The 14788-nt window shown below is 37.6% G+C and overlaps 1 protein-coding gene and 1 long non-coding RNA gene across 7 annotated transcripts in view; one reads left to right on the forward strand and one right to left on the reverse strand.

Annotated features, from left to right (window-relative positions):
• Nucleotides 1–14788, forward strand: part of DENND5B (DENN domain containing 5B) — a 217289-nt gene that overhangs the window by 136631 nt on the left and 65870 nt on the right. For all 6 annotated transcript variants that reach the window (XM_081591659.1, XM_081591660.1, XM_081591663.1 and 3 more), the window contains 3 exons: nucleotides 3589–4125; nucleotides 6808–7039; nucleotides 10926–11076. In XM_081591659.1, coding sequence (XP_081447785.1) covers nucleotides 3589–4125; nucleotides 6808–7039; nucleotides 10926–11076 — 920 coding nt within the window. The remainder of the gene's footprint in view (nucleotides 1–3588; nucleotides 4126–6807; nucleotides 7040–10925; nucleotides 11077–14788) is intronic.
• LOC145546030 (uncharacterized) overlaps nucleotides 1–14788 on the reverse strand; it is a 1126586-nt gene that overhangs the window by 61107 nt on the left and 1050691 nt on the right. The gene's annotated exons all lie outside the window — the stretch shown is intronic.

A 14788-nucleotide genomic window follows, 5' to 3' on the forward strand; every position in this document is an offset into this window, starting at 1 on the left:
TTTTTCATTCACTAAATCAATACTTGAATAAGTATACATACTTATCTATTCATAGAGTAGAATAATATGAAATAGTCTGAATCAGCTGTGATAATAGTAGTACTTCTGTATAGAAAGTATATACATGTGTGCATTACTGACTTAGAAGAAAAGGCTAATGGCATATCACTTTGCTCTGCTATTGTTTTACAATGAGATGAAATAATCCATACACATAATTTGGAGGAGGAAGTGGTTATAAAAATAATCATTTTTTAAAGTGGCTAGTAATATTCCCCTTTCCCTAAAAACTGCAAATAAAATAATAGCTAAAAATAGTGAGAGAATTTCTTAGAATAGTTGTGAAAATGTTTACAAAATGATTATTTTAAGAAGATGACTGTAGTTGTTAGCTAACTAATGTAACTACATAGGCTTATAATCAACTACACACTCACTAGCCCCATGATTCCAAAATGATAGGCACAGGTAGCTGTTCTTACATTGTTTTTGGTGGCGTACGGGAAAGTGATGGTGCAAGGATGTAGCACTGAGGATTAGTTGTATAGACTGGTACCTCGCGAATGGTAGACAAAAAGCAAGAGAAAAACTGAAATAGCATTGCTTTTGCAATTTTCTTTTTGTTAATATCTTGCTTTTGCTACTTTCTTGTTGTCATATCTTGCCCTAAAATTCTATGAAACTGTTAAATTTTCCTCTCTGACATATACTTATGCCAGCTTAACTTCAGCCATTGAGAAAGCAAAACTCTTACCAAACATGGAGAGAGCTTCCCTGGCCTCACGTTTCTGGATACTTTATCCTCTCGCCTCCATTTTTAAGGTTCCATAAAATGACCATCTCCTTGAGCCTTATTCATTCATTCAGCAAACAGTTGTCTCATACACTACTAGTGTGTGATATACTGGGAGACATCTAGAGGAAAAAAGTCACCTCTAAGAGGTGTTCTGTTTTCCAGAATAAGACATTTACAAATGTTAATAGCAGAGGCTAAAAAAAGTAAGTAAGAGGAATGAAAGATCGAAGAATGTATACAAAGGAAATCAAAATGCCTTGAGGATTGGGACAGGCTTCCTGGGAAAAGAGATCATTAAGCTTCAATCCTTTGTCCCCTTACTTCTGAGGGAATGTTTGTTGTTTTTAATTGGTAGTAATTACATATCATGAAGGCTTCTGGCAGTGTTGATTAGTAAAAGTATAGAAGTATTTAGTCCTAAAACAACATTGGTTTGAGATGTTTGAGTATATTTTTCATTCTTGAGTTTTTACACTTTTTTTAGATTTAATGGTATTAATAATGAGAAACTGACTTACAAGAATACCCTATTGTATGCAGTTCTTTTCTGTTGTAGAAAAAGGGCTTTTTGGTTTGTCTTCAATAAATTTTTATAACACAAGTTTACACTCTCTATCTCTTCTTTGTAATAAAGCCCCAATTTGGGCCCTTGCAAGCCTGCATAAGAGGGGAGAGAGAATTGCAGGAATATGGAGAGAAGCCAGTAACTGCAGTGCTGGAACACCCACCTTGCCGTACATTTTTGGCTCAGTAGTGATTACGTGAGCATGACAAGCTTTAAAATTTCCCCAAATGTATCATTTTTCTCTTTTTATGGGGGAAGGAGAGGAACAGAAAAGGATAGCAGGAAGGCGTTAATGATGGAGACAGTACAAAATCTAAGTGGTGAGAGGTTGCAGGTTAACATTGAGATTAGCAAGTTAGTGAATTTTTTTCTTCCATTTTTAAAGATACTGAATCATCCATTTGAATTATGGTGACCTAGTTTCTCCCTTTAAGCCTTACAATACATCCTACTTTCTAGAGACTGTAGAAACATGTATAAAGATGTGGATCTAAATAAAGCTGTAAGTAGCACTACTGTCTTCAGTAAGATATGACTTTAGCTCTTAACTTTATTTTGAGAAAACTATTAACATTGGAGATGAAGCATAATGGAAAAGAAAAGAATCCCTTAAGCTACCAGGCTGTTTGAAGATGCATATCTGGAACAGATGTCAGGAAATCATGTATGTTCTTGAGCCTCAGTTTCTTCATCTACAGAATTAAAAGATTGGATTCAAAGGTTATCTTAGGCTTAAAGTCACTGTTGATTCTCTGGTTTTGGATAGTAGAAAATCTTGAGCTTTTATTGATCTTAATTTGGAACTCTACTGTACTTCTTGCTTATCAGTATCTAACATGAAGAACAGGGATCAAAAAGAGAAGAACAGAGACCCAATTGTTTGCTCTCCTTTTTTCATCTTGGTGGTGGTGGTTTAGTCGCTAAGTCGTGTCCGACTCTTGGAACCCCATGGACTGTAGCCCGCCAGGCTCCTCTGTCCATGGGATTCTCCAGACAAGAATACTGGAGTGGGTTGCCATTGCCTTCTCCAGAGGATCTTCCCAACCCAGGGATCGAACCTGGGTCTCCTGCATTGCAGGTAGATTCTTCACCGACATAGCTATGAGGGACGTTAGCATTCAAGATCAGAGGACAGTGTGAATTCTGTCTTTGTTGACCCTGGGGACATTGTTGGGGGGCAGGTAGAGGGAAGTATGAGGTGAGACTTCCTATTCTGTTTACTGACTTCACCTTATGCATACTAATGCAGTCAGGATCAGTTTCACGTGATGGGCTACCTTGCCCTCCTCCTCCTCCTCCCCAATTTAGGAGCCCAGTTTTCCTTACTCTGACAACCTTGTTCTGACTAAGAGGGTATGAACAATAAAGGTAAAATACTGTTTTAGCATATATTGTCATCAGGTACCTGAGGGATAATCCAAATTTCATGCAGGTACTTAGCCCCTTGAATTTTCTCTATCTACTTGAAAGATATTTAAAAGTCTTTTAATTCAAAATCTTGAGTGTAAGCAAACTCAAGAAAAAAAAGCCATTTTCTCTTATTTCAACCTCTTATTTTCCTTGACTCAAAAATATTCAAGTCAAGTCTGAGTTACTCAAGGGTCACTTACCTTTCTCTAGGCACTAACCCCACCCCTCTCTGCCTCCTGCTCTTTGTCCTGGCTTCTGAAATGGTCTTGCTGTGTAAGAGGTTGAAGCTAATTTTGGATAAAGTGAAAATTTTTGGATTTTCTGGGAACTGTAATGCTCTTTGCCAATTTCTTTCCATTTTGGAGTACTATAGCTGCTAAATTTTAGCAATTATTAATTCTAAATTATAAATGGTGTTAGAGCAGTGGAATGGCATAGAAAGTTCAAGCTCAGTGAGCATTTTATTTTACCCTGTGACTTCTATTTGTAAGGTACTGTGAATCCGTGCACTTTTACCTGTTTAAGGAATACCTACTGGATGCCATATATTGCAGAGTCATATCCTCATCAGTTATAATAAACTGATGAGACCTGGGGGAAATGATTTATATATATGTTAAAAATATATATTCCTTTGCATAGGGAAAGTGCTGGCAACAGAGGTTTATTTTTAAAGAATAAAAAATTCTTAACTCTGAGAAGGTTAGCATAAAAGGCTGTGGAAACCTGTGGTTTTGTTAATAATAGCTGGCAAGAATATTTTAGAACATAATATTCCTTTACTTTAAAACCTTTGTGTTTCTTTTTTTTCTTTCAGGCTAACTTGTGTTTTGTAGATATTGACAACCATTTTATTGAGTTGCCTGAAGAATTTCCACAGTTCCCGAATAAAGTGGATTTTATCCAGGAACTCTCTGAAGTTCTTCTTCAGTTTGGGATCCCTCCTGAGGGCAGCCTACATTGCAGTGAGAGCGCCACCAAGCTCAAGAATCTGGTTCTGAAAGACTTGGTCAATGACAAGAAGAATGGCAACGTCTCTGCAAATAGCATCAGCATGTATGAGTTACTGAAGGGCAACGAAGCCATAGCCCGTCTCCAGGCTCTGGCCAAGCGGACTGGTGTGACTGTGGAAAAAATGGCCCTCTCTGCCTCTCTGAGTGAAAAAGAAAAAGATTTAAAACTGCAGTGCGAAGAGGCAGAACTAAGGGACTACCAGCTCAATGTCCAGCTCCGAGAGGTCTTTGCCAACCGCTTTACACAGATGTTTGCAGATTATGAAGCGTTTGTGATTCAGACTGCCCAGGACCTGGAATCCTGGCTGACCAACCGGGAACAGATGCAGAACTTTGATAAAGTAAAAAGAATCAGAGTTTCCCTTTTTGTGGTTCTTAATAGGCTATATGTTATTGATTTTGTTACCTTTTTTTTAATACAGATTTTCCCCCCACCCTTCCCCTTAAGAACTTTTTTTAACCATTATTTTATAATAGATAAAATAATTTCACAGGAAAGTAAATAACTAGCTCATTAAGCTGCTCACTGAATCATGTATTAAATTGCCTTTAACCTCATTTTTAAATTTTCTATACTTTGAAGATACTTGAAATAGAAACTCTTAAATTTCATTCATTTTTCAAATCTGTTGACACTTCCTCACCTTGTAAGAGTTTTATTTACTCATATTTTAGAATCAAGTCTAGTTAAATGAAGCCTATTCCTTTCTAATAAATCCTTAGATTTTTGTCTTTATCCCACAGTGAAGTCACAACTTGCCCATATAAAGGTAACAAACAGTTTACTTTCAGAAGGTAAATTTTTGTCTCAGCATCAAAAGAGAAAAAATCAGGTTTTACAAGAAAAATGAGGTTTTATGAGTGTTCGGCTGTGTTCCGAAGTATCAGAAAAGGAAGACAGAAAGTGATATTAGCTTTTGATTGTCCTGCTGAAGTTGAAGCTTCTTTCTAAGGTCTACTGTGTTCTGCCAGTTTTTCTGGACATATTCACCAGATTTCTTACCCCCACCACCCTCCCTGCCCAGGACGAAAGCACTTAGGGGTGTACATTAATTCTTTCACATCACTAGGGTGTAGTTCAGTCCCTTGCCTTTATGGTTGCCGAGGCATGATGCAATTAGAATAAATTATGGCTTTTTGCTAAATGGTATCTTTGTGTCATGGAAGACCTCTCAAAGAAGCTAATATGTTCCAAGAGGCTAATCTACAATCTTGGAGCATCTGCCAAATAAATATTAACAAAAAATTTCTGTAAAGGTGGGTAGTATAAAAGATTTTTTTCTGATTTCATCAGGTATTTTTTTAGATAGTTATATAAACAACATTTAACAGTTAAGTCCTGATGCACTTTATGTTAGAGAAAACTTCTTTAATAAATTAAGAGGCCTTCACCTATCCAAATGTATTCCTGCTGTTAGGTTCCTTTCTCATTGAGCTTAAACATTTCTCCACATTTTTTCCTAGCCAGCTCGGAACTAATCTGTGTATACTCATGATTTATCCTTGGAGCAATTCAAATTCTTATCTAAATCAAGCACTGGTACATTCTTCCTCTAATCTTTATGTAGCTTCAAACTATAAATGGAATTCTTTTTATATAACCCCTAGAGAAATGAAAGTTTCATGTTGGATTCCAGAAGGCCTGTAATCATCTCATTTTTCACTAGGAAAATTTACAGAACTATCACATACTAGTCCTGCAAGCCAAGTCTTTGCTGACTTAAAGTGGTATAGCCCACAAGGATCTGAATATCAAAAAGCCAGACATTTGGTTCTTTTAGGAAAAAAGGCTGTTTGCTCTATGAAAAATAAAGTTGATATTTATCTCTAAAATAACTTTTTAAGAGGTGAGCTGACTTCTGGAGACTGCTATGAACCATTCTTTGGCTGTTTGTATTTGTGTAACTACATCTAAGCTATGAAGGCACTTAAATTGAGTAAGTGCATTTCTGTAAGGAAGTTTGTCAAAGACATCCTAAATAGCAGAATTCGTTTCCTAAATAAATATGCTGGGAGGAAGTTATGAGTATTAAGGAGAGTAACCATCGGTCAGAACATATACTTCCACCTTTCCGCTTCTGGCTTTTGCCACATTGCACCCAGTCAAAAGAATGAAAAGCAGAGGCATCCCAGTAGCTGAAATAGTCCACTTCCAAATTTTAGCTAGTGCCAAGTTGTGACTAGAATTCCTCTACACACATGGCCCTGAAGAGCCAAAGGAAAGAAATGAACCCTTTGAATTAGAAGCAGATTACAATTTCCTGAGCCATTCCATGCAAGCAGACAAGCTGGTAACAGGAACATGTGGCTGGTTGTACATGTTTTCCACAGGCTTGGCTTGCTTTGGATGGTTTTCCAGGCAGTGCTTTTTTTTAGTGGTTAAGGCCCAGACTATTCTTTTAGCATAGGTCTGGATGGAGTTTGATCTTGAATTAGTACTCATCCATCAGTTTCTAACTGTGAGCACCTAGGAAAACATCTACTTCAAGAACAGATGATTTTACTTATAAGCACAAATTCCATATTGTTCGTTTTTTTTTTTAAAGAGTATTGCTTATGTATATATTAATGCTATTATTGTATCCATTAATCACCTGGCTGCCTTATGACTTGGAGATATTTGGCATAGTCTAGGAATAGAGAGTGGAAAAAATTACAGCTCACTGGCGAAAAGGTGTCCTATTTAATGGCAAGTGGAGAGAATAATTGACGTTCGTGTAGCTACTGATCCACCATCTTTCATTATCAATGCTCTCTCATCTGCATGATGGTCATGAGGACCAGAACGTAAATCGGTTTTGAAAGGTAGGAGCAGCACTAATGACTAAAGTGACCTAAATTCTATGAATTTAGAAGATGGGAGGGAAAAAGTGGAGTTTTAAGGATTTTTGAATTTCATACATTAGTTTTGCGTGTTATAAGATTGAAAAGGAATGACCTTAGCAACAGATAATTTTGGGGTTTATCATGTAGTATTGAGATGATCTCTTTGCACTGATAATTGCCTGATTGTCTCATTACAGGCTTCCTTCCTGTCTGACCAGCCAGAGCCATACCTGCCATTTCTTTCACGCTTCATTGAAACACAGATGTTTGCCACCTTTATTGATAACAAGATTATGTCTCAGTGGGAGGAGAAAGATCCTTTGCTTCGAGTCTTTGACTCTCGGATTGAGAAGATAAGACTGTATAATGTAAGGGCACCCACCTTGAGGACATCTATTTATCAGAAATGCAGCACTTTAAAAGAAGCAGGTACATTTATCATGCCTTTAAAAACTAACTTAAAATCCACAATCATTTCTTTTTACACATTGTTGTCCTTATAAACCACAAAATTAATTTTCAGTTTTAGACTTCCTGGTTAATCCTTGTGCTATATCAAGAGATGCTTTCTGTAGTTTTGTTTCTTTCTGTTTTGCCAGCTAATGTCTGTCCTGTTCCCACTTGACATTCCTCTTCCCTCAGAAGACGAAAAACAGTAACAAACTGAATGGAATAGAACTATTAGGTTGCTGTAATTTCTGTCTTATTCTCTTTATTACCTTAATGAAAAAATATTAATTTTTGTCTTGCTGCTTATTTTGGTTTTTTTGCTTTTTACCTTTTCTCTCTTCATCCAAGGAAAATAAATATTAATTTAACATAGTAAATTTGAGTTGCTACCTAACTTACATAATTAAAACTTTAGTGGTACCATTAATTAAAATAACTTCATCTATTGAAATTAAACCTCTAGATTCTTGTATTCAAATGAGAGATTCCCAACTCTGATGTTAGTTTTTCTCTCAGAGAATTATGAGTCTTGGCCAATCTTGTCTGGCAGTGTAATACTATAGTCAGTTAAATAAATAATCATGTTAATAGTGTTTACTGAGTCCATACTCTTTCTGTTTTATGTACATTTTTGCATTTGATCATACTAGGAGGTATAGACACATTTTATTGTCTGTTTTATTGCTGCCTTCATCTTACAGTTGAGAAAACTGAGAGGTGAAGTCACTTGCTTGTGCTTGCATAGCTAGTGGTTGGTGGAGCCCTGATTTGAACCAGAGTTTGACTGATTCTAGCACCTGGAGTCTTAACACATTAAGCTGTTCATTCAGTAAATAAACATGTAAAATGTACCAGTCCACATAGTTTTATACTTTTATACCCGGTTCCTAACTCTTTCTTAGTTTATTTCTCAGCCAGTAAACTGACTTTTATCACTTGAGTGCCCCTTCCTTTTATTTCTTCCCCTTGAGGTGTAGAAGCTGTTTGAGAGCAACCTTCTTCTTTTTCTTTTTTTTTTGAGCAAAAACCAGCAGATGTGGATTTTCTTTGCTCTGCCTCTGTTGCTTGCCTTTCTCACTTCATTTGAGGTAGAGCAGAGTTACAAGAGTGCGGTTATGCTGTAACTGTAGCATGTTTTAAGGAAAGAAGTATATAAATGATGTCTCTTGTGTAGCCTTCAGAGGTTTCTGATAACTTGAGGAAACATCATTCTGTTATATCCCACTTATGAGGGTAGATCTTTGGAGCCCTTTAGGAAATGACAGTTGCCTCTCTGTTTCTGAAAGTTGGGGGAGCAGAGTGATCAAAATTGACTGTGCCTGTTTAGAGAGTAGTATGGCTTTCAGTGCTTTAGTAGCCATGTAAAAAGTATCATGCCTTGTTGAGCAAATTTTATTCCTCCCTTCCTGACAGAATTTTTAAAATGAAGCTAAGTACTGATTGCTTTATTGTATGCTTGTAGAAAATTTTTTCAATTAAAATAGATTACTGGCCTCTCAGAGTTTGGTACTCATACTGTCATCACAAAAATCATATAATACTCTTAACAATGTACCATTATAGATTTACCATATATGAAAGAGATTAAACTAAGTTTAGGAATAGTCTCCCAGGAACTTAATTTATCAAAGACTTTCTTTAAAGGGAGGCAGTTGACTGTGACTATATCTCTCATGAATAGTGCAGTTATTTCTTTTATCAAGTAAAATATAATAGACTTTTATCTTTTAAAAGACTTACCTCACCCTCACCCCCATCCCAGCCCCAACAGAAGCTGTAGAGATTGGGATTTTGTTGTTGACATTGAATTTTACTGTGTATCTTTTTCTTTTTGGTCCTTTGTTGTTTTGCTTTTGTTTCTATTTTGCCTCTAACTAAAAAGAATTTTGATTTGCAGGTGAACGCTTTAGGCAGAGGCTATCTGCTGCTGATATTGTGGCACCAGAACCTCACGATTTCTTTGCAGAAAGACAACAAGTTGCTAGTAACACAGTTTTCTTATTCCTTACTGATCACAGAAAATGAGTTTTGGCACAAACCCTTGGAAGTCTAACAACAGGCCTATGACCTCTTGAAGCAGGCATTTAATAATTTCTGAATGTTCAGTATTCACTGATGGTATAATCACTGAAATGTAACATTGCATTGTGCACCCTGTGGCAATCTTATAAACCCAGATAATTAATCGTGAATCGTGATTTTTGTTTCTACAGAGCTTCCTAACTAAAGGAGAATAACTCAATATCAGATGAGTTTTTCTATCATTTTAAATCCAAAAGAAAAACTGACGCTACTTTTCTCTTTTTCCTTTTGTGAGGGTAGAAGCAGTTTTTGGCAGAGGTAGAATTTTGTAGTAGTTCATGGAACATAAAATTGGCAGAGACTTCAGAGAATTCCGCACCATGAATCTAAGCATTATTTGCCTAAACCTAATTGTGTTTTATAAATATTAGGAAGCATTAAGAATATATATACTGTTGTGGAAAGTCGGAGGGCATCATTGAAAATTAAATATCACCACATTAAAGCATGACACCCTTTTGCCCAGTCTAGAATATATGGACAGTATTTTGAGAGAAGTTATAAGTTACACATTAAAGTGAAATTTTAAAAAGTTTCAGATAAATTCATAAGAGTTAAAAAGAAAAATTAGGAAAGCTTAAAGTAGACGTCTCACACTTTGAAGTTTAGTGTAATAATGCCTTCTGTACACATCTCTTAATGCTGCAAACACAAACACTGGCTGGGAGGCATCTTGTTCTTTGGCAAGAGTGAAATGTGTCATTCACAGACCTCTTCCCACCCTAAGAGATTTTTTTTAGAATATATATGGAGAAGAACCAGCAATACTCAATCTGCTGGTATTGAATGGGGCAGAGTAAACTGATTCTATGAAATATTTATAAGAAAATACCTTTTTACTTCTCTTGGATCCCAAGATTGGCAGTGCCCACAATGTGTTCTGTATATCACACAAACACAGTTACTGCTTGTCCTCCCCTGCATTAATCTCTAGGCAACGGATGGGAGACCTAACCTTGGTTTACGAGTATTATGTTTTCTCTTATAAATTCAACTGATAAAGACATTTAAGATCAGATTTATTTTAACCAGAGAAATAGTTCACTGTTTCCTTCCTGAGACTTTGAAACATCTCCAGCTTTCAGTGGTTTTAAAAGAGAAATACTGAGTAATTTCTATTTTTTAACTCTGGCCTATGTTATTCTTCAAATGGCAGTTTTTTATTCTCTGGACATTTTCTAAATGCCTGCTTATTTTATTTTTCTCTGCATTACCCATTTTGATCTAATGAACACTTTTAAATAACTCCTAATGAGAATGTGAGTGACTGTTGCTAAAAGTGAAGGTAATAAACTTTACACAGTTCCTTGTTTTTTACAAGTGGAAAAGCATGAATATTTAATGGATCTTTGCACAAAGAAATAAAGTAACATAGGGCTACAGAGCTTGCTTTTACCTTCCCTAATTTGTCTTTCAGCTCAAGGAAAATATTTTATCTGCCATCATTTTCTTTAATGTTGTACTTAGAACCATATTTTCATTAAGAATATGAATTTCCCACTCACAGGAAATTGTTTCAGTACTAAATTATAGATTGTTTTTTAACCCCACTGCCCTGCTTTTGCCAAATGCAGAAAATAATATGAAAATTCATTATCTAGTAGTTACTTAAAACTAACCTTTTTATATTTACATTATACTGATTTCTGAAGAGCTTTTGTAAAAATCTATTTCAAACTATCACAAAGATTGAGTTTCTTGTCACTGCATGAGTAGAGGAAGCATTATCTTTTAAGGTTTAGCCAATGAAATGTTTCTAACATGTTATAAATTTAATTTATAGCCCAGTCAGTTGAGCAGCGACTGATGAAAATGGATCACACTGCAATCCACCCACATCTACTTGATATGAAAATTGGTCAAGGCAAATATGAGCAAGGATTTTTTCCAAAGTTACAGTCTGATGTCTTGGCAACAGGACCAGCTAATAACAAGTAAGCATGTTCTTCATTTGTGTCGTTGATTGAAGGAGTGAATGAAGGGCACAGTGCTCTGCACCTCTTATGGAGACTGCTTAACTAATTAAACATTTTATCAATCATTACTTTTTCAAAAACCAAATTAATCCACTTGAAATATGAATTAACAATGAGTATTGGACTTTTAATTCCATCATGTAAGAAAATCCAAAAGTAGAGATTTTTTTTCTTGTTGAAGTAATGTGCTCTTAGAAATAGTTTAGTTTTAAATGACTGTTTAAATATAATGCTAATACTGTCTAATGGAATGAGAAAAGTAATGCCTTCATTGTCTGTATTAGTTTCCTAGGACTGCTGTAACAAAGTACTACAAACTTGGTGGCTTAAAATGACAAATTTATTCTTTCGTAGTTCTGGAAGCTGGAAGTCCAAAATCAAAATGTTGGCAGTGCCATGCTCCTTCCAAGACCTGTAGGAGAGGATCCTTTCTTGTGTTTTCCAACTTCTGGTGGCCCCAGGCAGTATTTGGCTTATAGTAACGTAACTCAGTCTCTGCCTCTACCTCACATGGCTACTATCCCTCTATGTCTATGTTCAAATGTCTCTCTTCTTATAAGGATACCGGTCATGTTGGATTAGGGCCCATCCTAATGGCCTCATCTGAACATCTGCAAAGACCTATTTCCAAATAAGATCAAATTCACAGATACTGGGATTAAGATTTCAGCATTTATTTTAGGGAAACAATTCGACCCATGACACCATTTTGTACTTTTAAGTATCAGATGCAAAAATTACAAAACAACCAAAAATAAAGATAAACCCTATCATTCTTTATGGTAGATGATCCCATTCAGAAAATATTTGAATATGGTTAGAATGGAAAACACTTATTTGGGTTTAAGGGAATTCTTGATTTTGGGTGAATGCCTGTATGTATGCTCAGTCCTGTCCAGTTCTTTGCAACCACGCGGACTGTAGCCCATTTTCATATGGTTCATGGGGTTCTCAAGGCAAGAATACTGAAGTGGTTTGCCATTCCCTTCTCCAGTGGACCACATTTTGTCAGAACTCTCCACCATAACCCATCCGTCTTGGGTGGCCCTATACGGCATGGCTCATAGTTTCATTGAGTTAGACAAGGCTGTGGTCCGTGTGATCAGATTGGTTAGTTTTCTGTGATTGTGATTTTCACTCTGTCTGCCCTCTGATGGAGAAGGATAAGAGGCTTATGGAAGCTTCCTGATGGGAGAGACTGACTGAGAGGGAAAATGGATCTTGTTCTGATGGGCGGGGCCATGCTCAGTAAATCTTTAATCCAGTTTTCTGGTGATGGGTGGAGCTGTGTTCCCTCCCTGCTATTTACCTGGGGCCAAACTATGGTGGAGGTAATGAAGATAATGGTGACCTCCTTCAAAAGATGCCATGCATGTACTGCTACACTCAATGCCCCCAACCCTGCAGCAGGCCACCACTGAACCCCGCCTCTGCTGGAGACTCCTGGAAATTCCCAGGCAAGTCTGGGTCAGTCTCTTGTGGGGGTCACAGCTCCTTTCTCCTGGGTCCTGGTGCACACAGGGTTCTGTTTGTGCCCTCCAAGAGTCTGTTTCTCAGTCCTATGTAAGTTCTGGCAGCTCTATGGTAGGGTTAATGGCGACCTCCTCCGAGAGGGCTTATGCCATACCCAAGTATGCTGCACCCGGAGCCCCTGCCCCTGTGGGAGTCCACTGCAGACCCGTACGATCACAGGGGACACTCAAACAGTTCTGTCTCGGTCTCTGTGGGGTCTCTGGGTCCTGGTGTGCACTCAGTTTGTTTGAGCCCTCTGAGCATCTCTGGCAGGAATGGGGTTTGATTCTAAACGCAAATTTGCCCTCCCTACCATCTTGCTGGGGCTTCTCCTTTGCCCTTGGACGTGGGGTATCTCCTCACAGCTGCTCCAGTGCTGCGCAGCCGCCACTCCAGCACCTACTGTCTTGCTGGGGCTTCTCTGACCTTGGACGTGGGGTACCTCCTCACAGCCATTCCACCGCCACACCAAAGCAAAAACAACAGCCAGTTGTGGATGTGATTGGTGATAGAAGCAAAGTCTGATGCTGTAACGAGCAGTATTGCATAGAAACCTGGAATGTTAGGTCCATGAATCAAGGCAAATTGAAAGTGGTCAAACAGGAGATGGCAAGAGTAAATATCGACATTTTAGGAATCTGAACTAAAAAGGACTGGAATGGGTGAATTTAACTCAGATGACCATTACATCTACTACTGTGGACAAGAATCCCTTAGAAGGAATGGAGTAACCATCATAGTCAACAAAAGAGTCTGAAATGCAGTACTTGGATGCAATCTCAAAAACGACAGAATGATCTCTGTTCGTTTCCAAGGCAAACCATTCAATATCATGGTAATCCAAGTCTTTGCTGAAGAAGCTGAATTTAAATGGTTCTGTGAAGACCTACAAGACCTTCTAGAACTAACACCCAAAAAAGATATCCTTTTCATTATAGGGGACTGGAATGCAAAAGTAGGAAGTCAAGAAACACCTGGAGTAACAGGCAAATTTGACCTTGGAGTACAAAATGAAGCAGGGCAAAGACTCATAGAGTTTTGCTAAGAGAATGCACTGGTCATAGCAAACACCCTCTTCCAACAACACAAGAGAAGACTCTACACATGGACATCACCAGATGCTCAATACCGAAATCAGACTGATTATATTCTTTGCAGCCAAAGATGGAGAAGCTCTATGCAGTCAGCAAAAACAAGACCAAGAGCTGACTGTGGCTCAGATCATGAACTCCTTATTGCCAAATTCAGACTTAAATTGAAGAAAGTAGGGAAAACCACTAGACCATTCAGGTATGACCTAAATTAAATCCCTTACAATTGTACAGTGGAAGTGACAAATAGATTCAAAGGATTAGATCTGATATACAGAGTGCCTGATGAACTATGGATGGAGGTTCGTGACATTGTACAGGAGATAGGAATCAAGACCATCCCCAAGAAAAAGAAATGTAAAAAAAGCAAAATGGTTGTCTGAGGAGGCCTTACAGATAGCTGTGCAAAGAAGAGAAATGAAAAGCAAAGGAGAAAGGAGGGAGATACCCATTTGAACGCAGAGTTCCAAAGAATAGCAAGGAAAGATAAGAAAGCCTTCCTCAATGATCAGTGCAAAGAAATAGAGGAAAACAATAGAATGGGAAAGACTAGAGATCTCTTCAAGAAAATTAGAGATACCAAGGGAATATTTCATGCAAAGATTAGCACAATAAAGGACAGATGGTATGGACCTAACAGAAGCAGAAGATACTAAGAAGAGGTGGCAAGAATACACAGAAGAACTATACAAAAAAGATCTTCACAACCCAGATAATCACGATGGTATGATCACTCAGCTAGAGCCAGGCATCCTGCAATGCTAGTCAAGTGGGCCTTAGAAAGCATCACTACGAACAAAGCTAGTGGAGGTGATGGAATTCCAGTTGAGCCTTTTCAAATCCTAAAAGATGATGCTGTGAAAGTGTTGCACTCAATATGTCAGCAAATTTGGAAAACTCAGCAGTGGCCACAGGACTGGAAAAGGTCAGTTTTCATTCCAATCCCAAAGAAAGGCAATGCCAAAGAATGCTCAAACTACCACACAGTTGCACTCATCTCACACGCTAGTAAAGTAATGCCCCAAATTCTCCAAGCCAGGCTTCAACAGTATGTGAACCGTGAGCTT

Source organism: Giraffa tippelskirchi, chromosome 4 (genome assembly GCF_054371585.1).
Source record: "Giraffa tippelskirchi isolate mGirTip1 chromosome 4, T2T-mGirTip1v1.2.pri, whole genome shotgun sequence".
Classification (NCBI taxonomy): domain Eukaryota; kingdom Metazoa; phylum Chordata; class Mammalia; order Artiodactyla; family Giraffidae; genus Giraffa; species Giraffa tippelskirchi.